Source organism: Rhinolophus sinicus, linkage group LG18, assembly GCF_036562045.2.
Source record: "Rhinolophus sinicus isolate RSC01 linkage group LG18, ASM3656204v1, whole genome shotgun sequence".
Taxonomy (NCBI): Eukaryota; Metazoa; Chordata; class Mammalia; order Chiroptera; family Rhinolophidae; genus Rhinolophus; species Rhinolophus sinicus.
Window position 1 is genome coordinate 14,764,379 of NC_133767.1, and position 25,540 is coordinate 14,789,918.

At 58.5% G+C, this 25,540-nt stretch overlaps 6 protein-coding genes, 1 long non-coding RNA gene and 2 other non-coding genes across 9 annotated transcripts; 3 read left to right on the plus strand and 6 right to left on the minus strand.

Annotated features, from left to right (window-relative positions):
• Positions 1–1,372: 1,372 nt before the first annotated feature.
• On the minus strand, positions 1,373–5,266 carry GFER (growth factor, augmenter of liver regeneration). The gene is made up of 3 exons (XM_019713115.2): positions 3,607–5,266; positions 3,088–3,284; positions 1,373–2,203 (listed from the first exon to the last, which is right to left on the minus strand). The coding sequence occupies exons 1-3, from the start codon at positions 4,396–4,398 to the stop codon at positions 2,041–2,043; spliced, it is 1,152 nt and encodes a 383-aa protein (XP_019568674.1). The 5' UTR covers positions 4,399–5,266; the 3' UTR covers positions 1,373–2,040.
• Positions 5,267–6,725: 1,459 nt separating this feature from the next.
• NOXO1 (NADPH oxidase organizer 1) lies at positions 6,726–8,973 on the plus strand. Its single transcript, XM_019713116.2, has 7 exons — positions 6,726–6,905; positions 7,093–7,168; positions 7,269–7,443; positions 7,611–7,792; positions 7,887–8,000; positions 8,299–8,416; positions 8,507–8,973. Exons 1-7 carry the CDS (start codon positions 6,726–6,728, stop codon positions 8,772–8,774), a joined length of 1,113 nt encoding a protein of 370 aa, XP_019568675.2. The 3' UTR covers positions 8,775–8,973.
• Positions 8,974–9,089: 116 nt separating this feature from the next.
• Positions 9,090–15,471, minus strand: TBL3 (transducin beta like 3). The gene is made up of 22 exons (XM_019713111.2): positions 15,324–15,471; positions 13,794–13,845; positions 13,616–13,711; positions 13,481–13,528; positions 13,227–13,368; positions 13,047–13,131; positions 12,785–12,955; positions 12,626–12,701; positions 12,451–12,544; positions 12,183–12,364; positions 11,954–12,095; positions 11,793–11,851; positions 11,604–11,707; positions 10,922–11,069; positions 10,600–10,830; positions 10,456–10,526; positions 10,218–10,374; positions 10,080–10,138; positions 9,735–9,838; positions 9,564–9,635; positions 9,314–9,472; positions 9,090–9,229 (listed from the first exon to the last, which is right to left on the minus strand). Exons 1-22 carry the CDS (start codon positions 15,362–15,364, stop codon positions 9,120–9,122), a joined length of 2,403 nt encoding a protein of 800 aa, XP_019568670.2. The 5' UTR covers positions 15,365–15,471; the 3' UTR covers positions 9,090–9,119.
• A 1,046-nt stretch (positions 15,472–16,517) lies between these two features.
• Positions 16,518–18,467, minus strand: RNF151 (ring finger protein 151). The gene is made up of 3 exons (XM_019713120.2): positions 18,301–18,467; positions 17,736–17,832; positions 16,518–17,113 (listed from the first exon to the last, which is right to left on the minus strand). Exons 1-3 carry the CDS (start codon positions 18,465–18,467, stop codon positions 16,631–16,633), a joined length of 747 nt encoding a protein of 248 aa, XP_019568679.2. The 3' UTR covers positions 16,518–16,630.
• A 1,254-nt stretch (positions 18,468–19,721) lies between these two features.
• On the minus strand, positions 19,722–20,199 carry LOC141569505 (uncharacterized). The gene is made up of 2 exons (XR_012493220.1): positions 20,088–20,199; positions 19,722–19,822 (listed from the first exon to the last, which is right to left on the minus strand). It is a non-coding gene; the product is annotated as an uncharacterized LOC141569505 (long non-coding RNA).
• Positions 19,898–20,024, minus strand: LOC141569535 (small nucleolar RNA ACA64). The gene has a single exon (XR_012493259.1). It is a non-coding gene; the product is annotated as a small nucleolar RNA ACA64 (small nucleolar RNA).
• A 137-nt stretch (positions 20,200–20,336) lies between the features above and the next one.
• On the plus strand, positions 20,337–22,382 carry RPS2 (ribosomal protein S2). The gene is made up of 7 exons (XM_074323093.1): positions 20,337–20,690; positions 20,777–20,866; positions 21,121–21,228; positions 21,461–21,634; positions 21,726–21,885; positions 22,078–22,169; positions 22,260–22,382. Exons 1-7 carry the CDS (start codon positions 20,514–20,516, stop codon positions 22,338–22,340), a joined length of 882 nt encoding a protein of 293 aa, XP_074179194.1. The 5' UTR covers positions 20,337–20,513; the 3' UTR covers positions 22,341–22,382.
• On the plus strand, positions 21,263–21,396 carry LOC141569528 (small nucleolar RNA SNORA64/SNORA10 family). The gene has a single exon (XR_012493253.1). It is a non-coding gene; the product is annotated as a small nucleolar RNA SNORA64/SNORA10 family (small nucleolar RNA).
• A 98-nt stretch (positions 22,383–22,480) lies between the features above and the next one.
• Positions 22,481–25,105, minus strand: NDUFB10 (NADH:ubiquinone oxidoreductase subunit B10). Its single transcript, XM_019713119.2, has 4 exons — positions 24,844–25,105; positions 23,365–23,503; positions 22,991–23,130; positions 22,481–22,647 (listed from the first exon to the last, which is right to left on the minus strand). Exons 1-4 carry the CDS (start codon positions 24,989–24,991, stop codon positions 22,544–22,546), a joined length of 531 nt encoding a protein of 176 aa, XP_019568678.2. The 5' UTR covers positions 24,992–25,105; the 3' UTR covers positions 22,481–22,543.
• Positions 25,106–25,540: the final 435 nt, after the last annotated feature.

A 25,540-nucleotide genomic window follows, 5' to 3' on the forward strand; every position in this document is an offset into this window, starting at 1 on the left:
GAACACAGTGGCGTGCAGGTGACTAGGGAAAGGCCAGAGAGAATCTCTGTGCTGGGAACAGTCCATCTTGGGGAGGGAGAGCAATTTCTCCGCTGGCTGCTCCCCGCCTATTTCTTTGTGTCACCTGGTCCCTCTGGGCGGCGCCTTCGGAAGCCAGCTCCCCCATGGGAACAGTCAGGTGAAGGTACTGAGGAGGCCATGATACAGGTTGGCCCTATGCCTAGGTAGAGGCTGACACTCCATGGGGAGAGAGGTGACTGGAGCTTTATGACTAGACCTGGGCCATTCCAGCTGAAAGCTAAGGTCTGGGAGCAGATGTGGCTGAGTGAATCAGGGAGGCTCAAAAGCTGGGTCCAGGTCACCCCAAACCTGCTTCACTCACAGCCTTCTCCATCTTACTGATACAGAGTAACTCCATGCTTCCAGCTGCTTGGGCCGGAATCCCAGTCACCTTTGGCTTTCTCTTGGCTCCACCTTCAGGGTATATCTGATGTCCTCTCCCACCCACCCTGGGGTGAGCTTCCCCCTCAGCTGCCACGTGGGTGCCTGCTCTCCCCAGTCCCACCCATGCCTGCCTCATCGCAGCTCAGTAGCCAAAGCACTTAAAAAAAAATTTTTTTTTTAATTGGGGAAGGGGAACAGGGCTTTATTGGGGAACAGTGTGTACTTCCAGGACTTCTTTTTTCCAAGTCAAGTTGTTGTCCTTTCAATCTTAGTTATGGAAGGCACAGCTCAGCTCCAGGTCCAGTTGCCGTTGTTAGTTGCAGGGGGCACAGCCCACCATCCCTTGCGGGAGTCGAACCGGCAACCTTGTGGTTGAGAGGACATGCTCCAACCACCTGAGCCATCCGGGAGGCAGCTCAGCTCAAGGTGCCGTGTTCAATCTTAGTTGCAGGAGGCGGCGCCCACCATCCCTTGTGAGAATCAAGCCGTCAACCTTGTGGTTGAGAGCCCACTGGCCCATGTGGGAATCGAACTGGCAGCCTTCGGCATTAGGAGCACAGAGCTCCAACTGCCTGAGCCACCGGGCCTGCCCAAGGAAACTTTCAAAAGTCACATCTCGCCATTCCTCAGCTCCAAATCCTTCAAGACCTTCCTGTCACAGGAGCTGGGTGGTTTTAACCATCCTTGCTGGGGCTTTGATGACCTCATGCCATATGACACTCCCTCACCTTTCTGACCCTCCCTCAGCTCCAGTAACTCTGCTTCCTTGCTGTTCCTAGAATATCCTGGCCCACTCTTGCCCAGGGACCTCTCCTTCCTCCCAAGGAGCCAGAACCTGGACAGGAGGAAGCAGCTGAACACAGAGTGGCAAGGGCAGACCCTGTGCATCTCTGCAAGTTCCAGCACAAATCACACCGAAGCCAGGTCCTCAGCTTCTCCGGCATTTTATTTTGATCTCAAGCTCCGAGGAAGCTGGCCCCAGGAAGTTTTATTGGGGGTGAAATTGTTACAGTTATGGAAGGCCACGTGCTAGACAGGAAATGGGCAGCAGGGTTGTTGGACGCGCAGAGAACCATGCCTGCACTTTCCCTCAGTCCCTGCAAGGATGGAGCAGGGTGGAAAGTTTAGCCCCCAGGCCTCTTTCCTAAAGTGCAAACAGCACACACATCCTCTGGAGCTCCAGTCACTGCGGCTGTTCCTAGCTACACAGTAGGGAGATAATGGTCCACTTTAGAGGTGTGGGGACCCCAGCCAAGCCTGACACCTTCATGTGTGGGAAAGTGGGCACCAGGGTGTGGGGTGGGCAGAAGGCCATATCCTGAATGAAAAGGGACAGTCCTTCACCTGTAGCCCCACAGATCCTTAGCAGAAGAGGAAGCCATTGGGGTGCCTATAGCTGACATCTCCAATTCCAAACCTGAGAAGGAAAGGGCCCCATGGGCAACGTCTGGGGGTCACCCAACTGAGACACAACGCCTGGCTCTGCCACACTTTTAAAGAGTGCTCCAACGCACTTTAATGAGTCCCCTGCCCCTCTGTAGCCAGGTCATCCATAGGCCCCGGGTGGCTGCCCCATGGGCTCCGGCTGGCCGCCCTCTAGTCGCAGGACCCGTCCTTCCAGCCGTCACGCCAGCGCTCATCCACTTTGGAGCAGTCGAAGTCCGGCTTGCCAAGCTTGCGGTTCACTTCGTTGTGCAGACGGCATAGCCACTGGGTTAAACATGCCCGCGTGCTCGTGTCTGGCTCGTTCCTGCATATCCTGCATGGGGGAGCACATGGAGGATGGGGGGCAGGCAGTGGTTCCACTGCCCCTGCCCCACCAGCTCCTTGCCTGCTCAATCCAGGGAGGAGAGATGGGACACTGCTGTGAGCTACACCCAGGAGTGCCCTCATGCTCTGAGAAGACAGTAAGTCCCAAAACAGGGCTGACCCTGCAGCATCCAGACGGGGTGGACTCCTAAGCCTGCTCAAAATGCCACTTAGGGAGCTTGGCAAACACTGACAAGAGCCCAGGGCAAGAAATTAAGTCACAGACCAGGCAACTTTACAACCTCTTAACAATCAGGAAGCCTCACCCCAGCTTCCCTGGCCCCCGGCAGTGTGGAAGGGGTGGGGCGTGCACAAAGGCATAACTGAAAACCAGACCTGTTTCCTAGCAACTGGGGCCCTGGTGCCCCACCTCAGCAAGAGACCTGGTTCTAACTGCTCAGGCTTCAAACAGCAAGGGCTTTCCTGCCCCTCCACGTCCAGCCCAGAAATGCCTATGGATGCCAAACAATAGAAAAAGTGGGTTCTCAAGGTCTTGAAACCAGCAGTGCTGCTCCAGAAGTCAGGCAAGGTGGAGTCCTCCTTAACCTGCAGGTTTCCATCAGTGCTAAGCAGGGACCTTGTGAGAGAAGTCCTGCAGACCTGTGGCTGCAGAAAGCAGCAGTGTCCAGAAGCAGCCCCAGGGTGTTTGGCCTTTGAGAAAGATGGTTCAGATGACCCAATCCCCATTCCGTTGGTGGTCCCTGCTCGTGGCAACCCTCTGCCACCTCTGCACCTATTTCTCTAGGCTCCCCTTTAGGACATCAGTCAGGGACCCCAGACCCAGGCTCCAGGTGGGATGCTCTGCTGCCTGCAGATGGTGCAGACACAACTTACCTTTTCCTTATGTCTTCTGCACACTCCTCACAGGGGTAAAACTTGGAAAATAAATGTATGAACTGGGCCATGTCTTGCTGCTGTTCTGCGGTGGGCAGGTCAGGGTAGTAGGCAGCCAGGGTATGAAGGACAGACCAGCTGTGGCGGCCCAGTTCCTCGCGATCCTGAGGACAATCTTCCCTAAACTTGCTGTCCCGCTGCAGAAGGAGGCCGATCAAGGGTCAGTTCGGTCTTCCCTGACCAGAAGCCTACAAAGCTCCCCCTTTGCCCTCCCCAGCCGGATCCTGCAGCGGATCCGGCCCACTTGTGGCTGAAGGTCTACAGGCCAACCCTGTGGGGCATAAGTCTGTCAGGCATAGGACCTGTGGCCGCTCGGCCTTCGCATTGGGAGATCTGCCCAGGGTGCCTGAGAACAAGATGTGGAACCCGAGGTTGGGGTGGGGTGTACGCGGGCCAGGGTTAGGGGTAGGCAGGGCTCGCAGGCCTCTGTGGGGAAGTGGCGCCTCCCGACATCTGCACCTTCTGCTGCGTCCGCATCCACGTCTTGAAGTCCACGCAAGCCCGGCAGGGCCGCCTCCGGGAGGTGTCATCGACGACCTCAGAGTCGGGGGTCGGTGCCTGGGTTAGCGTCGGGGCCGAGGCGGCGGCATCTCTCCGCCCTGCCCCCCTGCCGCGCGCGTCCGTCACCAGGTCCTCCATCGCCTCGGAGCGCGCGCCGCCTGGCAGGAAGGAAAAGAGGTTCCCGCCGCCGAAGCGCCCCCGGTCGCTGGGCGCCGCCATATTGCCCGCGCAATGTCTGCCGGGCCAGATAGGCCTCCAGCTCGGCCTCCAGCTCGGCCTCCAAGTCGGCCTCCAAGTCGGCCTCCAGGCCAGCGCGCGCGCCGCCGCCAGGGCGCGGCCACAGGAGCCGGGCGCGCGCGCCGCGGGTTCGGGCGTGGAGGCGGGGCCTGAGTTGGGACTGAGGGCGGGATCGGGGGCGGAGCCCGGGGCCGGGGCGGGGTCCGCCGTGGAGGCGGTGTCCGTCATAGAGGCAGGGCTGGGATGTGCGACCCGCACCCGGGAGGAGGCCGAGCGGGAAGACTGCGTCGGGTTCAAAGATGCGCCGGAGGCCCGGGTGGGGCCGGAGGCCCGCGTCCTCGAGACACCCCTGGGGCTAGTTCCGCGGTCCGAGCCAGGCTTGAGTTGTCCATGGCGGCGCTCCCCCTTTCTCCAGTAGAACAGGAACGTGTTGTGGAAGGTGCGCCGCGGCCGAGCCGTGGACTCGGGCTGTGGTTTAGGCGAAGTCCGTGTTGCGGCCCTTGACGCCCCCATCGCTCCGCTCCGACTGTGCCCGCGGCCAGAATCTGTGCCTTCAGCCGCGGCTCGCCCAAGGGCCGGCTGCGCGGCGCTCTGGCAACGCGGGGCGGGGCCGTGAGCGCACAGAAGACCCGCGCGCTCTAGGGCCGGTCCCGGGATTAGCCTCCATGGCCGGTGCCACGGCAACGGGCGCCTGGCAAGGCTGGGTTGGGCCGTGCCTGCAAAGGAAGCTGCACGTGTCTCTGGACTCCTGTGCGCACAGAACGGCCCCGGATCCTGTGGCCTGCATGAAAGGGTTAACGGCACGCAGGATACCGCTGCGTGCTTAGTACACTCATTTACTCCGCAAATATTTGTATAGTGCCTAATGTGTTCCGAGCACTGTTCCAGGCGCTGGGCAGGGCGGAGAGCAAGATCTGACCCTGATCTCAGCTCATAGTCCGATATGGTCAAGACGGAAACAACAAAAACAAAAACAAGTCACATTAATAAATGTTCATTTACAAACTGTGGTGGGGGCCCTAACAGGATGCGGTAAATCAGGTGGCCTCCTTTAGGTGACCTTTAGGCAGAAGCCCGAAGGATGAGGAATCAGCTGTGGAGGGCAGTGAAGGCCAAGGCTGGAGGTGGGAGGGTCTTGGTCTCGCGTGGGCAGTAAGGCCAGTGGGATAGGACTTGTGGAGGAGATATCCAGAGGGGGGCAGGGGCCCACCAAAGACTTGGTTGGCTATCACGGGAATTGGGAATTTAAGGACAATGGGAAAGTCCTGGACAGTTTTGAGCAGGGCTACCTCTGCCTGATCCCAATCCTGTTTTGCAGGTTTCTCTGGAGAGTCCATTTCATGGCAGCAAGTGAGGGACACCGGCATTGGATGGCTAGGGGGGGTTGTTGCCCAGGTGAGAGAGGAGGGGAGGGGCTATGGAGAGGTAAAAAGTGGAAAGGACTCAGGGTTGCTGGGGGTGTGAAGAAGGGGCTGTCAGTTGGGGCATGGAGGGGGCCTCAGTATCCTTCTAGGTCCCTGGCTGTGAGTAAATTGTCCCTTCCCCAGCTTCTCTGTCTTCCAGGGGAGCAAGGTCTGTCCCACCCTAGACCCTGCCAGGCCCCCACTGAGGTTAGGGGGAGTGTGGCAGCTGGGCTGAAGGCGCGCTGCAGATAAGGTCTGTCAGCAGGTGTTCACTGTCTGGACCAAGACCAGGGTAGGTTTGAGGGCTTCAGACAGAGCCGCTGGTCAGACACACAAAAGCCTTTTGTCTAGGCCATGGTCGGTTCCTGGAAGGATGCCCTAGAAGATGAATTCTTCCTGGAAGGCTTCAGGTTGGGGGTAAGGTTTAGCCAGCCCTTGGGGGGGGGGGCATAAGTCAGAGCTGGTGGCTCCAACAACAGGAAGAACCACTGCACCAAGATTAGATGGGGCCCCAGAAATCTCCCCTATAAGGAAGCGGCCCAGTAACATGGGGCAGTTGGGCATGCTCTCTGGGATTCCCCAGTCAGTTGGGGAATAGTCACTCCTGATCCCAGAAGTTGTGTTTGCAGTAACTTGTAATAAATCATGAATTCCGAGTCGGCTCTCAAAAGAGCCTTAGTCACCACCTCCCCCACCCCAAGTGTCTGTGGCTATAGAGATGGACCGTCTTCTTCCTGCCCCAAGTCTACCCACCACAGGAGAACCTCTGGGGTCGGCCCCTCCCCAACACATACAGAAATACTGACGTTAATGATCCATTTCATTTCCTACTGTGTGACTGTGGGGTTATTAAGGGATTTTCCCTTCAAGGTGAGGGTTAAGCAGTTCCTGATAAATGGGTGACCTCTCCAGGTGAGTTCGAAGACAAAGCGGTGGGCCACACCCCGGCCGAAGGCTCTCACGATTCCCAGCATTACCAGGGTGGGGAGAGCCGGGAGATGCGCCAGGCCTGACGGCCCTTTGATGGCTCTTCCTTGTGCTCCTCCCACGGCCGGACTTGGGCAGGAGGGCCTCAGGCAGCAGTCCTAGCATCTCCACCGCCTCTTCTCCCCCTCCCACCCTCAAGCCCTGTGCTTCAGCTCCTCCACCCAGATCTTCACTTTGCAGTGCAGTGAGGAAGCTGTGAAGGGGCACAGGAGTAGGGCAGCGCTGCAAGGACCTGGCAGGTCTGAGGAGTCATAGGGAAATTCCAACCGCTCTTCCGGTGCCCAGGAGTGCCTATCCTCCCAGTGTGGGCAGGGAGGCAGCAGAACCCTCCATCACATCCCGCCAGCTCCAGAAGCCCAGGACTGAGACCAAAGCCACAGCTATGGCAGGCCCTCGGCACCCAGTGTCAGTACGTGCAGCGGCTCTGGTGGAGACAGAGAAGTTCCAGGTATGACCCTACAGGTGCCTGCCAACCTTAAGGAGGAAGGCGGGAGGGAGGGAGTTCATGGGCTAGCCCTCCCCAGGTGCCCCCAGCATTTTCTCCAACAGACATTCGCCTTCTCTGTGCGCTGGTCGGACGACAGCAACACCTTCCTGCGCAGGAGCTGGGATGAGTTCAGGAGGCTCCATGTGAGTGAGCCTGGGTTATCTGATTTCCCCCAACTGCATGACACACTAATGACCCCAGCTGGGGTGCTTGCCCTCACGCCCACCCCACGTAGGCTTCCAGTCCTTACAATCCCAGCAAGTGACCCCTGCCCTTTCCAAGGGTACCTGGTGGGCTTTCAGACACCAATACCCTGGTTCTCGCCCTTAGAAGAACCTCAAGGAGACCTTCCCGGTAGAGTCGGGCCTACTACGGAGATCTGACCGCGTTCTTCCCAAGCTTCAGGGTCAGGCTGGCAGAGATCCCGGAAGGGGTTGGGGCGGCAGCGGCCTGGTGGGGAAGCCCTGGGGATGGGGTTATATGGCCCATCCCTGTCCTGCCTACAGACGCATCGCTGCTGGTGCGCGGGGGGCGCACGGGTCGTGGCCTGGTGCGCCTGCAGCTGCTGGAAGCCTATTTGCAGACGCTGCTGGCGAATGAGCGCATGCCCTGTGGTCCAGCTCTCACTAGCTTCTTTGCGCCGCAAACCCGGGACCTAGAGCCCAGGCTGCCACCTGGCAGGTAACTGACCAGCCCCCAACTCCCTACAGGAAGCACTTGGAGGGTGGGGGTGGCGTGGTGAAGGGGCCTTGGAGGTGTGAAGGCAAGCCGGCTAAGTGGACTTGCAAGGATTGGCTGGCCAATCCCCACACACTCACCTCTCTTCCCTGCACCCACCGCCTTCCCAGCCTTGTTATCTTGCCTGTCCCAGAAGAGCCCCTAGCCAGCCCTGCGCGCAGCCTTTCCATCCACAGCCTGGAGGCTCTGAGCCTGCAATGCCTACAGCCCTTCAGCACCCAGGACACACAGGGCCGGCCCTTCCACGCACGGGCCCAGGAGGCCCTGAATGTGCTGCTGCGACACCCCTCAGGTGGGGCTGGGTGGAAGTCTGGGGACTCAACCTTCTGCCTCCAGGATCCCAGTGGGCCTGGGGTTCTGAACCCCTGCCCACCTCTTACCCACAGGCTGGTGGCTGGTGCAGAACGAAGACCAGCAGACGGCATGGTTTCCTGCCCCCTACCTAGGGGAGGTAGCCCCAGGCCAGGGAGGAGAGGGGTGCCGGCCCCTAGGGAGTAGTGGTGAGACTAGCCCTCCTTCCCATGCCTACAACCACTAACACCTCTGGGCAGCGTGCAGCAAAGCTGGGCCACAAGCACCTGGCCCAGGGGAGGGACCCCATGGAGTGACTAGGTGGTGGCAGTGGCCCCCTTAGCACGTGCTAGGTCCCCATAGTGGGAGGGAGCCACAGTGGGGTTTTAGAGTTGTCCTGGGGTCAGCAGAGATGCAGAGAGGGAGCCTGGAGGTGGCAATTCAGTGGGAGATAAGGGGACCAAGAAGTGGGAGCCCTCTGGGTGACCCTCAAGCACCCCACTCCAGGGTTCCAGTTCTGTGCTTCCCGCGCCTATGAGGGCAGCCGGGCTGACGAGCTGTCAGTGCCTGCTGGAGCGCATGTGCACGTCCTGGAAATGTCCGATCGCGGCTGGTGGCTGTGCAGGTATGCAGGTGTGGGGGCTTTGTGGGCAGTGGGGGTGGGGGTCTAGTTGGGGGCAGGGCCACTGCTAACCAAACCCTGCTCTCTTCTCAGGTTCGGTGGCCGCACAGGTCTTCTCCCCTCTGTGCTGCTGCAGCCCGATGGGCTGGGCATGCTCCTGAGCGGACCAGGGCTCCACTGTGGGGCAGACGATGGAGAGAACAGGCCGGGCAAGGCCCAGAGCTCCCCTGAGCCCTCCCAGGCCACAACCCTTCCCCCTACTGTGCCTGCCCGCCCCCCACTGAGTGTCATTCAGAGTCGCTGCTGTACTATCACCCGCAGAGCACTGCGGCGGGCCCCAAGGGGTCAGGGACCCCCCTGAGGGTGTGTGGAATCACACGAAGGCTGCACCAAGTGCCTCACAGCTGGAGCAGCAGGCCAGAGGCTCCAGACCCCAGGGAGCCACACCACTCCCAGGGCAGAGAGAGGTGCCTTTGAGGGTGGGACTCCCTGGCTGGCGGGGCCAGAAGGCTACACTCTCCCATTTCCTCTGAGTAAAAAGCTCTTCTGATTGACCCACACCCAGTGTCTGTGCTCAGGGGCAGGGCCTGCCGCATCATGGCCAGGCCAGGGCACAGGGAGGGGGGTTGGCCGAAGTTGTGATCTTGATGAGACAACGTCCAGACAGACACGGAGGTGGGATAGAAGAGTACACCTTCTGCGTGTTTCAGAGGGCTGAGGGGGCGGCAGGGAGGGTGGGCAGCTTCATGTTGTGCCACAGGAAGTCCAGGAAGGTGGCTGCCTGCAGTGTCCGGCTGAGCCGCTGAAAGTGGCGCTCTGGGGAATGACAGAGATTGTCATGGGATCCACAGCGTGTGCTGAGCTATTCCCTACCCCCAACCTGGGGCTGTGCCCACGTACCTGTGTAGGGCAGCAGGGCCTCCAGGGAGGCCCGAATACCCTCGTAGGCCAGCAGCTCTTCAGGGGCCTCGTGCCGCAGGAGCACACCCAGCACAGCCTGGGCTTCATGGCAATGCCGCGAGTTGGTGTTCCATGTGACACAGAAACGCAGCAAGGCCTCTGTGGATGACAGGGATGGTCGGTCAGATCTGCCCATGGGCCATCCCACCCATAGTAGCCACTGTCCAGCCTCCACCCACCCACCGCGGACCTTTCTGGTCTTGCCGCAGTCGGAGCACTGTGGCTTCCAGCTTCTCACAGGCTTCAGGGTCCCTACGAATGGCTGTGGGAGGAGGAAAGATAAGCCCCAGGGAAAGGGCATGATGGACCCCAGAGGAACACCCCCCACTGCCACCTGTCAGGCCCCTGAGGCAGCACTGACCCTGGATAACAGTCAGTACAGTGTGGGGCCGGTCCAGGGAGATGGCCAGGCCCAGTGCCCGCAGGTACCGCTTCTCCTGGAGCAGGTTGTCCAGTTCTTGCTGCCTGGCAGGGGAAGGAGGGAGGGCAGGGCCAACGGGCTGGGGCTGGCTCAGGAGTCAGCAGCCTGGGCCTGAGCACCCCCTGGTGGGGAGCTGTGGCACCGCTCCGAGCCTGTTTCCCATGCCATAAACCGGGTCATGCCAATAGACCCTACCCTGAGGGGTGGGGGTGAGGCTGACGCACAGGATGTGCCAGACATGTGGGTGGCACTCCCAGGGAGGCTAGGTGGGACCCCCAGACTTACCTGACCACCTGTTCCTCTCGCTTGGCCTGTTCCTCTGCTTGCTCTGCTTCAGTTACATCCTGGGGTCAGACTGGCGTCAGACTGGCATCCCCAGGCTACCCTGCCCACTCTGTGCCCACCCCAGCCAAGCCCACACACCTTCCAGAGGATGACACAGGAGTCACTGGCGCCAGTGAGGGCGCGGTCGTCCAGCCGGCTGCAGTGCAGCCCCCAGACCTTGTCGTCGTGGGCATCCAGCGTCCTCACACACTCATTGTTTTTGATGGTCCAGAGCTTCACGAGCCCATCGGAGCCACTGGTTTGGGGTTGGAAGGGGACTTAGCACTGGGCCTGTCTCAGCTCCCCCCAACCCTTGCCCTGTCTCCAGCCCCCTCACCTGGACAGCAGCTGTGTGCCACGGCTCACAAAGGCCACCTTCAGCACAGAAGCATCGTGTCCTTCAAACGTCTGCGGGGTTGGAATGGGAAGGGTGTGAAATGGCATCAGGTGGGGGCCAGGCCTGGGGGTGGGGGCAGCTTACCTTGAGGCAGCTGAAGTCCTGTAGTGCCCAGAGCTTGATGGTGCCATCGGCTGAGGCTGTGGCCAGCACCTGGTCCATGGGTGAGAACTGGACACACCAGAGGCCACGCCGGTGGCCTGAGAAGATGCCCAGCAGCTGGCACTGTGGCAGGGCCCAGAGCTTGGCTGTGCGGTCCTGTGAGCCTGTGGCCAGCAGCTTGTCATTGGGGGCAATGGCCACACTGTTGATGTCCTGGTGACAAGAGCAGGTGACAAGAGCTCAGACCCCCTGTACCAGTGAGGGCCCTACCACACTCCCAACCCAGTGTGCCATATGTGGTCACCTTATCGTGGCAGCGCTGTGTGGCCTGGGCCTGTAGGAGGGCAGGGCCACTGTCTGGGCCTGTGCTCTTGGATAGCTGGGCTTCGGGTAGGGGCCACAGCTTCACGGTGCAGTCCTGGCTACCCGTCACCAGGAAGGTCTCCTTCAGCCTGAGCCCAATTGGGGAGAGGGGGAGACACCTGTTGATCCCCCCACCAGGCCTGTCTGCCAACACACCACAACTCCGGACTGCAGGACCATAGCCCAGACCAGATGGCCCATCCCAGAATGCAGACGGCCTAAGTCATCCAAACACATCTCCGTAACCGTTTGACCCCACTTAAGACTGCACTGCCCACCCTTGGTGCTGCCACACCAGGTGACTTTGTCCCCAAAATGGGACTCCCAGTCCTAAATGCAGGGACCGCCTACTCCACCTAGACCTTGCTCAGGGTCATTCTCTCTGCCTCAATCCCCACCCTTTTTATCCATCCGGCAGCCCCAAGGCCACTTCCAGGAAACACCCCCAATGGAGCCTGGGGGTACCTCTGGCCCGTTCTTTGTTCCACACCCCTGGGCTGGCACTTCAAAGAGCAAGGCCAAAGCACCTCCTCCTCTCCCCCATCTCCGTGAACTGGAACTCCATTAGCGGGGCCTGGGCCTCCGTGAGTGACACCCCTGGAACCCCAGCCCCGACCAACTACCTAGAGCAGCAGATGGTGCCCACGCTGTGTGTGTGCCCAGAGCCCTGAGCTACACAGGTCACCTTGCCAGCCTTGTTCATCCTCCAGACGCGGATGCTCTGGTCCTGGGGATGAAAGGGGTGAGGACAGAGGCTGGGCTGGGCATCCCCACCTGGGACTCATTCCTCCACACCTCTTGGGGTACCTCACCTTGGCGCAGCTGGCAAAGAGCCACCCCTTCCGGAACACATCGAGGGCCAAGACAATGTCTGGGAGGAAGAGGAGGGAGAATGGTCGGAGATCAGCTCAGGGAAGGGGGACAATCCAGTCCAGGATGGGGTTCCCAGGGGGCCTCAACCTGGCACCCTCACCTGTGTGGCCGTGGAGAATCTGGCAGGCTGATGTCTGCAGCTCAAAGACTTTCAGGCAGGGGCTGTTGGAGGCCACAACAATGTGGGAGTCCTCCGGTCCAAGGAACCGGACGTCCAACACCTCCTCGCTGTAGCCGGCAAACTGGGGGGCGGAGGGACACAAGCCAGGATAGGCGTGAATGGAGGGCTGGTGCTCCTAGGCCACAGGCGGAGCAGTGACAGCGCTTACCTGTTTCTGCAGCTGCAGGGAATGTGCCTCGTAGAGCAGCAGGTTGTGGTCAGCAGTGACACTGAGGAGGAGGCCAGCGGCTCGGACCAGGGTACAGTGGGTCAGCTCCTGCCCAGGGCCTGACAGCTGCTGCTGTGTGTATACACACTGCCCAGACGCTGCCTCCCACACGCGCAGCATGCCTGTGCAGGGACAGGGGCTGCTGGGACGTACAGGTCCATAGGCTACCTCCAGTCCCTGCGGCCCACCCTGGCCTGGCCCCACACACCTTGGCTGCCAGCTGTCAGGAAGTGCAGGCCTGATGACTTCACACCCAGCTTGGGGGCTGGCTCTTCTGGCAATAGTACTGCGGCCTCCACACTCTGAGAAGGAGCAGGTCAGAGGGAGCAGCCCCACCCCCAGCCCTGCCCCAGTCACTAGCCCAGACCCTCTAGTGTCCCCACCTCAAACACTGGGATGGTCCTCAGGGCCTGGTGGCTCCGCAGGTCCCAGACAATGCAGATCTTGTCCCGGCCCGAGCTGGGGGAAACAGTTACCTCAGTTCCCGGCTCTCAGCCTTGGCCCTCCCCTTCCTGCTAAGGCCTAGGTGGCCAGCCACTGACCTGAGCATGGTGTGGCCATCGGCACTAAAGGTCAGTGAGGTGACAGCACTGTAGTGGGCAGTCAGTACGGCCAGGCATGATCGGTCCTGCAGCGACCACATGCGGATGGTGGCATCTATGGCTGAGGAGAAGAGCAGCAGGCGCGCGGGGTCCGGGTGGAAGGCCACCAAACTGCAGGTGGATGGGCGGGGCGGGTGAGCTGGGTGGGTGGGGTACCCCAGCGTGATGCCCCGCCCACCCAGCCTCTGCTCCTCCTACTCACTGCACGACACCGGGCGAGCCCCGAAAGTGGTGCGTCCCATAATGCCGCAGGACGTCCCAGACACGCACAGCCCCATCACAGCCGCCTATGGGAATGTGTTTGAGGTAAAGGGACAGGTATACCCAAAGCCCTCTGCCCATGTGCCCTCCAGCTGGCCCACCCCCTCAGCTGGGGGCCTACCTGTGGCAAGCAGCGTGGAGGTGGGGTCGAAAGCCATGGTGGCCACAGGGGCTGTGTGTATGGCTTTCCACAGGCGGGTGACGCTACCCTCTCGCCAGGCCCACTGAGCCAGCAGCAGTGCCCGGCTGGCTGTCACCAGCACCTGGGGAGGACGCAGTTCAGCTGGGGGGGGAGAGGCGTGGCCACCCATCCTCATAGATCCAAAGGTTGGTTGGGAGGTACTGGAGCCCATCTCCTGTTCCTGCCCCACATACCTCATCATCGGGGCTGAGGTCAAAGGCAGTGATGTCCTCCTGGTCCTCCTAGGGGGCAAGAGTGGGCACACAGAACACCATGAGAATAGGCTACCTTCTACACTAGCCCCTCACCCTGGCTCTCCCCGCCCTCACCTGCTCCAGGCTCCGCAGCACAGCCCCCGAGGCCACATCCAGGATGTTGACTCTGGTACCACAGACGCAGAAGAGGTGCTGCCCAGTCTGGTCCAGCTAGGGACAGAGGGATCTCAGCCAAAGTAACACTCTGCAGCCCCTGCCTGCCCCACCACTCTGCCCCTCCCTGGGCTGGTACCTGCACCTTCCCGCCCTTGTAGAAAGGCTCAATCTTGCGTTCGACAGCATAGCTGGAGGAAGGACAGAGGGAGAGAGTGAATTACCCACCCCTTGGTCCCCAGTGCCCAGCCCTGTGCTGGATGCTCTCCCAGGAGTCAACCCAATAGGCCCCTGTGATTGTAGAGTCCCTGAGTTCTTCTCACTGTTATCTTCTTTAACGCCTCAGCAGCACTGGGAAGTGGGTGTTGGTATCCCCATGTTACAGAAGAATCGAGACCCAGAGCTGGTTGGTGATCCACACTGGGTCCCACGACAGACAGCACAGGCAGTCCAACAGCCCAGTCTTCCCAGATTCCCCAGTGCCCAGCAGGCCAGGCCTTGGGCGCCCCCTGCTGGCCATGGGAGGTCAGGAGTGGGTACCAGCTCATAGCAACATCCAGCCTGCCCCTTACCCAACCCTGACTCCTTCCTCCGTCCTCAGCCTGGCCTGCATCCCAGTCCCCAAGCAGCCCTTTACCCTCCTCCGCTGCTCCCACGATGGTCCAGGCCACTGCACTCTCCCCTTTGGGCAGCTGCTCCAGCCTCTTCAAGACCAGGTCCCTCCCTACCCCCTGCCTCAAACCCCGATGCCAGAAAGATCTTTTAGAACATAACTCAGTTTGCATTACCATCCTGCCTTAAAACCCTCCCCTCTCCTGACATGTTTCCAAGATCCTGCCCAAAGGGGCCACTGCTGACCTTTCCTGTTTCACACAGGCTGTTCCCTGTATGTGGCCTGGACCTCTCTTCCCAGCTTTCAATGGCACCTGGCTAACTCCACTGGAGGAAACCTTACTGCCAAGATGAAACACAGTCTCCAAGCCCGTGAAGCCAGTCGCCCATCCAACAGAGGTGCTGTCAGTACCAGGGTTTCCTTTTGCTAATACTTATCACAGCCACTGACGGAAAGGATTTGCTCAATACGCTTATCCCATCAGAATGCGCTCCACACGCGAAGCTGAACCTGTCCTATCGTGGACACTAAGTACTTAGACATTTAGCAGAGGCTGGGGATTGAGTAGCACAGGATTCCTGGCTTTCTGGGCCACTGCTGACCCGTCCATCTCCCGACCGCTCTTCCTGCTTCCCTGGAGAAGGACAGCAGGTGAAGCTCCCAGGCCGTCTGACCCAAAAGTGGTTCTTCTCCCGCTACTTGAGGGAGGAAGGGTCCCGCTTCTGTCCAGGACCAGCCTCCATTTGTGCTCAGTCCTCCCCTTCCTTCTCTGGGATTTCTTGTCCCCAACCCCCAAACCAGCTCCTAGTTTAAGTAACCGACACTGACTGCGCCCGGCATTGGAGCCCGCTCTCCCCGAGAGCAGTCGGTGCCGGGTCCTTCATCTTATAAAACCGCAGCCGCCACGCCAGGACCCCGCGGGCCAGTCTGTATACACCCCTCACCGACTCCCCAGGTCCGAATGGGCACCCGGTCTACGGGGGACGCCTTCGCTACTCCGCTGCGAACCCGGTACCCTCCCCCGGCTGCGCCCGCAGCCCCGGCGCCCGGGCTCACTTAGCCTTGAAGCGGCCCACTCCGGCCGCGGCTTCCTCCATGTCTCCGCCGCCGCCGCGGCCGCCGCGTGAGGGACACACGCACGCCACTCCGCGCTGCCGGCGCGCTTGGGTGGAGTCACAGCCGGCTATTAATGTGACGTCATTAACACTGCGCGCTCGGCGCCATCTTTGCTGTGGGCAGTGGCTGCTGCGCCAGGAAGCGAAATCTAGGAGAGGCATTTCCGATCTGGAGATGGGTGGGGGTGTTTAGAGCGGCTGGGGCAGGTAGACTGATAAGGGGCTGGGTCGCTAACTGTACCGCCTCTTAACGGAAGTTTTAAAAGGCATTCGTAGGAAATGTTGCGGGTCTTGTCCCCTTGGCATTCTGGGGTTTGGGGGCAAGCGTGGCTGGGTGCGATCCGTGAGTAGATAGAGCCTTGAACCAGGCCCTGCATCGGGGCTCACTGTCTGGTATGAGAAATAACGCAGGTAACTGAATAAATCGAGTAACTCAGAGTCGTTTAAATATTTGAGCACATTCTATGTGCAAAGCACTGTTCTATGCACTTGGGAGACGGGCGGGGGGAACCTCTGCTTTCGAGTAGGTCACGTGTTGGGGGGGTGAGGGCTGTGCAGAAGGGCAAGGAATAATGATAGTTAAATGATTAGTACTGTGGAAAGAATCACCGAGGAATGGAGCGGAGTTCAGGGGGTGCAATTTTAAATGGGTGGTTTTTGCTTCATGACACCTAAGCAAAAACCTGAAGCAAGGAGCCATGTGGTTATCTAGGGGAACAGTGCTTCAGGCTAAGGAACAGCCAGTGCAGAGGTATGGCGTTAGGAGGAGCAACAGAACCCCATGTGGCTGCAGGGAATTAGTTGGGAGAAGAATATAAGGGTAGGAGATCGGAGAGAGTGGGGGTTCCTCGTGAGTCTCTGTAAGGAGTTGGCTTTTACTCTGTGTTCAGGGTTTTGAGACGTTTATGCTACTGGCTATGAAGCTGGAAAGCATATTGGTAGAAAGTAACTGGGAAGGAGACTGGGAAAACCTCTGCGAGGAGACATTCATTTGAGTGGAAGGAAGCCAGGCAAACAAGAGTGAGGGGAAGAGCCTTTGGGCAGGGGGAACAGCCAGTGAGAAAACCAGTGATGGAAAAGAACTTGGAGAGGTACAGGGAGAAAGGCCAAAGTGACCCTGCAGGGTGAAGGTACGTAGTAGTGCCTGGAGAAATGGGGGGCAGCAATTGTGATTAAGAGTGTGAGGCCAGTAAGCACACAGATGGTGGGGCGGGCCAGGCCAGGGCTCGCGTTTATTTACCCCTATATTTACAAGATATTTTGGCCCTGGATCCCCCACACCTCAGCCCGACCACTGCCTCTTGGGTTGGCCTCAGTCTCCTCTTGCCCAGCACCCAGAAACAGGGCATCGTCCTCCAGGAAGTCTCCTAGCTGGGCCAACTGCTGGCGGATGAGGTTGGTGGCGCGGTGTACCTTGCGCATGCGCCGTAGCAGGCACAGCACCAGGGTCCGGCTACGCTCCTGGCGCTGACCCCACGCCTCACGCAGCTGGTGGTAGCAGTTGTGGCGTACACGCTCGGCCGGGCCCAGGGTGGGCCCGCAGCCGAGGGGGCAGTGCTGCCGGGTACCGTGCGGGCAGTGCTGCCGGTGCTCGGCCAGGACCCCACGCAGCACCCGCACCGTGCAGCCATCATTGGGGCAGGCCGTCAGCTCGAAAGGGCATGAGTCCTGGTGCCCCTTGCGATGGGCCAGGGGGCACGTCACCAAACAGCCAGCTTCAGCGTTCTTGCACTGGAGGTGGGGGAGAGGACTGTGTGAGCCAAACCAGGTCGGGCATTGCCAGCCCATCCCCCAGAGTATCCCCTATCCCACTGACCAGGAACCAGTGAACTAACTGGGAGCCTCCCAAGCTCTTATGGCACCGATGACGTAGTAGAGAGAGGGGACCATTTGGGCAAATGCTTGGAGGTGGGAAGACTAATCTCTGAGAGGAGGGATCAGGGCCTGAGGCTTAGATAACAGGGAGGTACATGACTGGGCTGGTGTAGTGGGTTGTATGTATGCCAGACTTTTTTTGGACCTCAGTTTTCCCAACTGTAAAATCAGGGGGCTGGAGAGTAATAGCCAGCACAGCACACACTTCATCATTTAAAAATTTTCTCTAATCCCCATTTTACATCTGAGGCCCCATGGGGTTCAGAGAGGTTAGGTAACTTGCCCAAAGTCACACAGCAAGTAAGCAGTAGAGATGAGACGTCTCAGCCAGGTCTGATGACCCTAAGGCTACAGTCTGTGTTGCTGGAGCAGAAACACTTGGTTCTGAGGATATGACTCTCCTTGTCCCCTCTCTCCTGGCTCTGCCCCATTCCTGAAAGGGGCAAGGAGGGTGGTGGCAGTGGATGCTTTGAGCTACCTTGACTTCCAGGCGGCCAATGGTCTTCCGGAGTTTATTCACATGGACCATCTTTCTCTGTTTCACCTCTTTCCTGCAGCACGGACAGGTCATTTGTCTAGGAGGAGGCATAAGTGTTGTGATTGGGAAGGTAGAAAGTGGTGGTAACATACCTCACTGGTAGTCACTGCTCTCTACCAGGCATGAGAGGTCTTTATAGGGAGCTCTCAGCTCTGAGGCTGGAGCCGGGGGTACAGATACCACAGGGTGGGGGGGGGGGGGCATATTTCAGTTTCAGGAATTGTTTTTTTTTAATTTTGTGTTTTTGCAGGACATGTCAGCTCCAAGTCAAGTAGTTGTTTCAATCTAGTTGTGGGGGGCGCAGCTCACAGTGGCCCATGCAGGGATTGAACCAGCAACCTTGATGTTCTAAGCACCGCACTCTAACCAACTGAGCTAACTGGCTGCCCCCAGCAACTGAATCTTAAGACTCAAGGCTTTGCAGATTTTCCTCCCAGTTTTGGGCCACAGGAATGGCCCTCTTGCCCACTGCTGCCCTCCCAGCCGCTTGGGTACCCAGTAGCACCTGGCTAGCCACTGCAGAATACAGTTCTTGCAGAATATGTGGCTGCATGGCAACCTCACTGGCCTCTTGAGAACCCCATGGCAGACAGAGCACAGGAAGTTGCTGTCCGGAGGGCTGGCGAAGAGGTTGAGATCATACCCGCCACTCTGCAAAGGCCAGGCCAACATGAGGGCCTGGCTGGGACCAGGATCTGGTCCCCCATTCCACATGCTGAGTGAGACCCCAGGAATCTTTGGGTGAGGAAGTGGGCCACCTGAGAGCCTCAAGTGGAGGGTTGGGTCAGCACCCATTTCGAGGGGGGCAACTGTCAGGGTCAAGACCCCCAACTGGAGAAGCTGGCCTCAGCCTGGAGTTACACTTGGCTGGAGCTCTCTGAAAGGTTTCCTTGTCTCGTTTGCAAGCTTGTAACCTAGTGTCTACCCTTTTCTGTGTTACTTGGGGTCCAGCTCTGAGCAGGTCTCTGGAGGTAGGCACAAATCTAAGGGCCAGAGGGTCTCTGACTCACCATGACCTGTGTCTGGACGGCAGCTCCACTGACCCTTGGGGCTGAGGAGCCTCCATTTCACAGCAGGAGTGGGCCGACATCATAGTGGCATTGTCCAGCTCAGGCCAATCACAGCCCTGGCCCTCATTCCTCTCTAAAGGGTCAGATGGGGAGCAGGGTAGCCCAGACCTGGAATAGGTCCCTGGAGCCCCTGCCTTCGGTGCAGCTGATCCCCAAGCAGCACTATTCTGGGGGCAGTTTCCCCAAAGCTGAAGCTTCAGCAGGAATCGTTCCTATCTCCGTCCTCAAATTGTGCTGCCAAGGTCGCTAGCTCAGGGGCTTTAGGATCTAAGACCCATGGTAGTAGCTTCAGGGTACAGACCTGAGAAATGAAGACCAGATTCCCAGGCAACCTGCAGTACTACAGCAAGTGTGTGTGTGTGCACGCATGTGGTAACCCTGTGGGAAAACCTCCCAGAGTAGGTAGGCTCTGACCATCTAGACTGGTCTGTGAGAAAAAAAGCATGGATTAATCAATTCCAACCTGAGAAACCAGTATGTTCCCACATGTGAGGCACTGAACACACGTTAGCTCACGAAATCCTGAAGACCTTAACCCTGTCCTGAGAGCAGTAGGGAGCCATGCAGGCCTCGGAACTGTGAATTTTACATTCTCGTTCTTGCTAGTGGCTTGCAGGCCCAACTCAAGGTACTTTATCTGCTTATGTGGAAAAGTACGGGGATGTGGGACCTTAGGAGCCACCCGCCGCCGACTTTCAAGACGCCAAGTTCTACCGTTATGGTATCTACCCACAGCAGAGTTGGGCTGGCCGGCAGGAAGAGTTGTCCCATCCCCTCCACAGCACACATTAGTCCCAGCATCAACAGATGCGTTTTCCAGGCTGACGGGAAGGTGACCAAGAAACCCACACGCAGATGAGTCAGACCAACAGTTTTATTGAAAGATGAGGAGAGCCAAACCCCCCTACCTCTACGGTGCAGGAGGTGTCGGCCTCAAGCTTGGGGCATCTGGGCGTCCTGCGGGCAGAAAACAAGTCAAGAATCAGAGGCCAGAGCGCGCGAGCGGCAGCACCAGGGGCCCGGAGCGGCGGCGCGTGTTGGGGCCTGGGTTTCACCTCCCCACACGGAAGGGTGGGCGGTGAGCTGAGGCCCCTGGAGGCTCTGGGCGCCGAATCTCACCCACGGCTACAGCCAAAGCCGCAAGTGATTTTCAACTAACGCCGATCTCACAACCACAACCCAGCGACGCACAGAGCAGCCATCACAGTACCGACGAACCTACCTGCAGCTGGAGAGAAGCCAGAGGTGGAGGGACCCGCATTTATAGTACCTCCACCGTCACGCAGATTCCTGGGCCGCAGGCTCTCAGACGCGCAAGCTCACGCAGAGCTCGGTGGGGGCGGGGCCTTACGAAGCCAATCACGGACTACTTTATAGGCCCTTGGCGCATTCGCAGTCGGGGTGGGGCAATCTAGATATCGCGGGACTTGGCGCGGTATAAAAGCTCCTTCCTGGACATCTTTGTCCTTCTCGGATATAACACGTGAGTGTGCCTGCTTGTTTATGTAGCGCGCGGTCCTGAGAATCCGCGTACATCGGGCTGCACCTGGGCTGGCGTGCTCCCAGTCTCGGTGGGGAGCCCCAGTCTAGGTGGCCGCGGATGCCAGGACCTCATTGACTGGCTGGTTTTTGTCGTTCTCTTCAGCAAATGGCGGATGACGCCGGTGCTGCGGGAGGGGCCGGAGCCCCTGGGGGCCCCGGATTGGGAGGCCGCGGTGGCTTCCGTGGAGGATTCGGCAGCGGCGTCCGGGGCCGAGGTCGTGGTCGGGGTCGCGGCCGGGGTCGAGGCCGCGGAGCTCGCGGAGGCAAGGCCGAGGACAAAGAGGTAGGTCCGGGCCAGGCGCGCAAGGAGGGCCCGTGGGCGCCATCGGGCAGTCAGCCCTCGTCATCTGCGTATTGTCTCCGTTCCAGTGGATCCCCGTCACCAAGCTGGGCCGACTGGTCAAGGACATGAAGATCAAGTCCCTGGAGGAGATCTATCTCTTCTCGCTGCCCATCAAGGTAACGCGGGGGCCCCTTTTCCCTGTTGGGGCTCTGGGCAGGTGCAGCCTGAGGGAGTCTCAATGGTCTGCGGTCGCCCACGCTTGAGAGGTGCGAGTGCATGGTTGTCTCATCTCTGATGTTGGGTAATCGGCCTGAAAAGCAAGGCTGGAATACCAGTTTCTAGTAGGGAGCCAGGTCAAGGCTCCCAGTGACGGGTGTTCATAGATAGTGTCCGGTTTAAACATTTTTGTCACAAATATCGTTTCTTGCAGGAATCTGAGATCATTGATTTTTTCCTGGGGGCGTCCCTCAAAGATGAGGTGTTGAAGATAATGCCGGTACAAAAGCAGACCCGCGCTGGCCAGAGGACCCGGTTTAAGGTATCCCAGCCATCTTGCCATGGGGCTTTATGAGATTCTCCCAGCTCTGCATAGTTACACTTGTTTTTATATGTGTGACTTTCGTAATGGGGAGAGAGAGAAAGGATCTCCTCAGGACCTCAGGTTGGCCTCACGGTGGCCACTCTTTCCTTGAGGGGCGCTACAGGCCCTGGCGGGTGGTCACTGATGCTGTGCTGGCCAGGGACCACCAGTCACTTCAGTCTCTTCACAGGCATTTGTCGCCATTGGGGACTACAATGGACATGTGGGTTTGGGTGTTAAGTGCTCCAAGGAGGTAGCCACTGCCATCCGTGGGGCCATCATCCTGGCCAAGCTCTCCATCGTCCCCGTGCGGCGAGGCTACTGGGGGAACAAGATCGGCAAGCCCCACACTGTCCCTTGCAAGGTAGGCTGGGCAGTGGTAACTGATGGGGTCTGCGGTACCAGCCTGGGTCCAGCTCTGGTCTCTTGATTCCTCGACCCTTCGACCCTTCCAGGTGACTGGCCGCTGTGGCTCTGTGCTGGTGCGCCTCATCCCCGCCCCCAGGGGCACTGGTATTGTCTCAGCTCCTGTGCCCAAGAAGCTGCTGATGATGGCTGGTATTGATGACTGCTACACCTCTGCCAGGGGCTGCACTGCCACCCTGGGCAACTTTGGTAGGTAGCCTACAAGACAGGCTGTGGCCTCTGAGCTTTGCTTAGTCAAAAAATGGGGTTGACGTGTTTTCAGAGTGAAGTCCTCTTATAAACACAGCAAACTGGGCCAAAGTGGAGACAAAGCTTCTGTGCATCTGGAGTCTTGTTTCAGATGAATCCATCAACCCCCTCCTAATGTTTTCCCTTTTCTAGCCAAGGCCACCTTTGATGCCATCTCTAAGACCTACAGCTATCTTACCCCTGATCTCTGGAAAGAGACTGTATTCACCAAGTCTCCCTATCAGGTACTGCCTGTCTGCTACCTTGTGAGCCTAGATAAGTACAGAGGGTGGTGGTGTGTCTGGTTATAACTAAAGCCTTATTTCTCTTTGTAGGAATTCACCGACCATCTCGTAAAGACCCATACCAGAGTTTCTGTGCAGAGAACCCAGGCTCCAGCTGTGGCCACCACATAATTTTATACAAGAAAAATAAAGTGAAAGTCAAGCTTGTTAAAAGTCAGCTTCTGTTTATTTCTCTCACAAGTCTAGTGGTGGCTAAAACTGGAAGTTAGATGGGGCCAATCAGATGAAGAAACAAGGCGACACCAGAAACACATGTTTTAATACTCTTTATTTTAGTAAGTGACAGTCATGTGAAGGGGGCTCAAGGAGGTGCCTCAGGCAGCAGCGGCCTCTTTAGCAGCTTTTCTCTCTGCCAGCATCCTTTGCTTCTGTTTTGCCAGGCACTTCCTGGCAGAATAATGGGCCCCCAGGTCGTGATCTGGGAAAGAGATGGGAGGAGGGGAGAGTCATGGGCCACTTTCTCCATGATGGGAACAGGGCAGGGGTCTCGACTCCATGGCAGAGGGGAAAGTCAGGCTGTGGAGAGCGGTATTGAGCAGAAAAGGGACCCAGGGCACAGTAATGATTTGTTAATTACACCCCATAAAGCTAACCTTATATTGGGTTTTGGGCAGTGATGTTTGTAGAAACCATCACAGGTTCTTCGATTTGAGAATTAGTGTTAGCAAAGCTTTCAGCCCATAGCCAAGTGGAGACTTAATGGAGTTGAGTTGGGTAACAAGCGGGGACGCAGGGGACAGGCTCGGGTGGGGCTCACTCACAGCGGTCCTGGTAGGCCTTGGCCACCTGGGCAAACTGCTCCAGCTCCTTGGCACAGTTCTGCCTGTGGCTTTCACCTTCCCTCTGCTGACAGGCCTTAAGTCTTTCCTGGATAATGTTGACGATTTCTTGATCAACTTTGCTGAAAGAAAAAAGGAACAAGATGGTGTACAAGGAATCCTTGCCCTGTACCCAGGGAGAGAATAAAAACAGGGCCTTGGAGCCCTGTGGTCTGGCCCCTGTACCCCCAAGACCTGGGCCAGCCCCAGGAAGCATGCTTGCTGACAACCATCCCATGGCAGCCCCAGGAAATGACGGCCCTGCAGGATATGCCAGCTCTGCGGGCCTCTGTTCCTCGGCCAAGGACGGGACATACTAGTCTCTTCTCCACTGCATTTCTGCTTCAAACATGCACAACACGTCCTTTTCCTGGCACTCGGTGATGTCCGGCACGCGGCGGAACTGCCGGTGGTAGTAGTAGTACCTGTTCTTCGCATGCTGCTGCTCTATAAACTCTGCAAAGAGAAAACCCCAGAATCAATGGCCCCATTGGTTTGGACAGGCCACAGTTCTCTCAGCTTTATTTACCTAAACTGGGAGGGGTAGATTTCCCAAACGTTTCCAGTTTTTTACAAAGACTGACAGCTGGACTCCGAAGCAAGCATGGGCTAGCACATAAACCGTCCCAGGAAGGACTGGGCTGTACAAATTGTGACGTCTAGGCTTATGGAGAGCTTCCTGCCAGCGAGGCTCTTATTTACAGGCCCAGAGGAAAGGCAGGATTCAGAATCCAGGTTCTGCTAGCTCACCCTGCTGCAGGCCCTGCTTGCCAGTGACCGCCCCCTTCTCCCCTCCAGCACAGGGACTCCACTGTGTAGACAATGGCTCCATAGGGACCCACCAGGAGGGATTCTAGTCGCGGTTCTGCCACCGCTGACATGGCCTCAACTTCACTGTAAATTAACAAATTGGACCTAGTAAGATCTCAAACATCTAGATATATCAACCACTTTCTAAGAAATTGCAACAAAAAAGGGAGCGGGTCCACTGTAGTGCCTTTTCCAGACGTTGGGGTCTGGTTTGCTATCCTCCCTAACAAGGGCCACTGGAGCACACTATGCACCCCAAATGTTTTGCTGTTGAATGAATGGATTAATGAAAGGCATGGATGAATCACCTGGCACTAATGACTGAGATTAACGCCTGCTCTCGCTGCTGCCTCAGTGGGTTGGCTGAACCGCGAACTGGGAAACAACTGTTTTAAAACATTCCTCTGGAATGGACCAAAGATGGGGGCGTTTGGGCAGCTTTGAAGCGTGGACACATACGGAGGACAAGTCACAAGCACGTCTAGGTTGAGGGGACCTCAGCCATCACCTGACCACTCCTGTCATTTTGCAGGCGTGCAGAGGGTTAGCGAAAACCCCTTCAATTTCAATACCCGTTTGCTGATCGCCTACTGTGCACAACGCAGGAAGCAAAGCCTGCGGGGAGACGGGTCTAACAAGCCCCAGGGCACAGATAATTGCGATCCGTAAATAACCCCTAATATTTGGGTGAGGTGGGCGACCAGGGGTGCACGGAGGGTCCTCCCAAGCGGCGGGGGGCGGAAAGCACTGAGGGGACCTGGTGTAGGAGGTGGGCGTCCCGGGAGGCGAGCTCTGGGGTGCAGTGGGAGCTCCAAAAAGGCGAAGGGGCCCGCAGGTCTCCGGGTGAGGGCCCCAGGTTGCAGCGGGGGTAGTCACGGGGGCGAAGCCTGAGGTGCGGCCGGGTGTCCAGGATGGGCCACGGGGCCGGGAACTCCGAGGAGCGTAGGGGGCCCCACGGAGCGGCGAGGACCGGGTGGGGCCCGTACCTCTCACGAGGGTCACGGGCCGATCCACGAGGAAGTCGAAGACCTTCGTAAAGTAAGTGATGGGGTTGGGCAGCGAGGTCTGCGGCGAGGGCGCCGGCGTACGACGCGTGGGCTCGGGGTACACGTCCTTGTCCCAACTGTCCGGCATGGTGGCAATGCACGGTGGCCTCCCTCTCGGACGAGCTGTCCCTGCCTCCAACTCCGTCCGGTGGCCTAGGTCGCCCGCCGTAGAGGACGCCCGAGGGCGGCCGCGCCTGCGCAGGGCACCCGGCGCTCGCGAAGCACCATGGAACTTGTTTCCCCGACACGCCTACGTGTGGCCTCTCGCAACGCCTCGCAGCGCGGGCGCCCCCGCGTGGGACCACAGTGCCATCGCACATGCGGCCTCCCTCGGTCTGTCTATGAAGCACCCCTGCTTGCATTCTAAAAGGAGACTGACACAAGCATAAGTCAACTATTCATTTAGTTCCAACGGCGTACAGGCACGTGCCAAGTGCAGCAGGGAGCACGTTGAACACAGCTGGGCTCTTCCGGAGAACTCAGGCCGGGGGAGCAAACAAATAACACCACAGTCAACAAATAACACCACAGTCAACAAATAACACCTACTACTCTTCCAGGATGCCTTCTTGGATTGCCCATTCCCTAGCGCTCTCTCTGGATTCCACTGTGTCTGCCAGGGCCCCTTATAGACTGA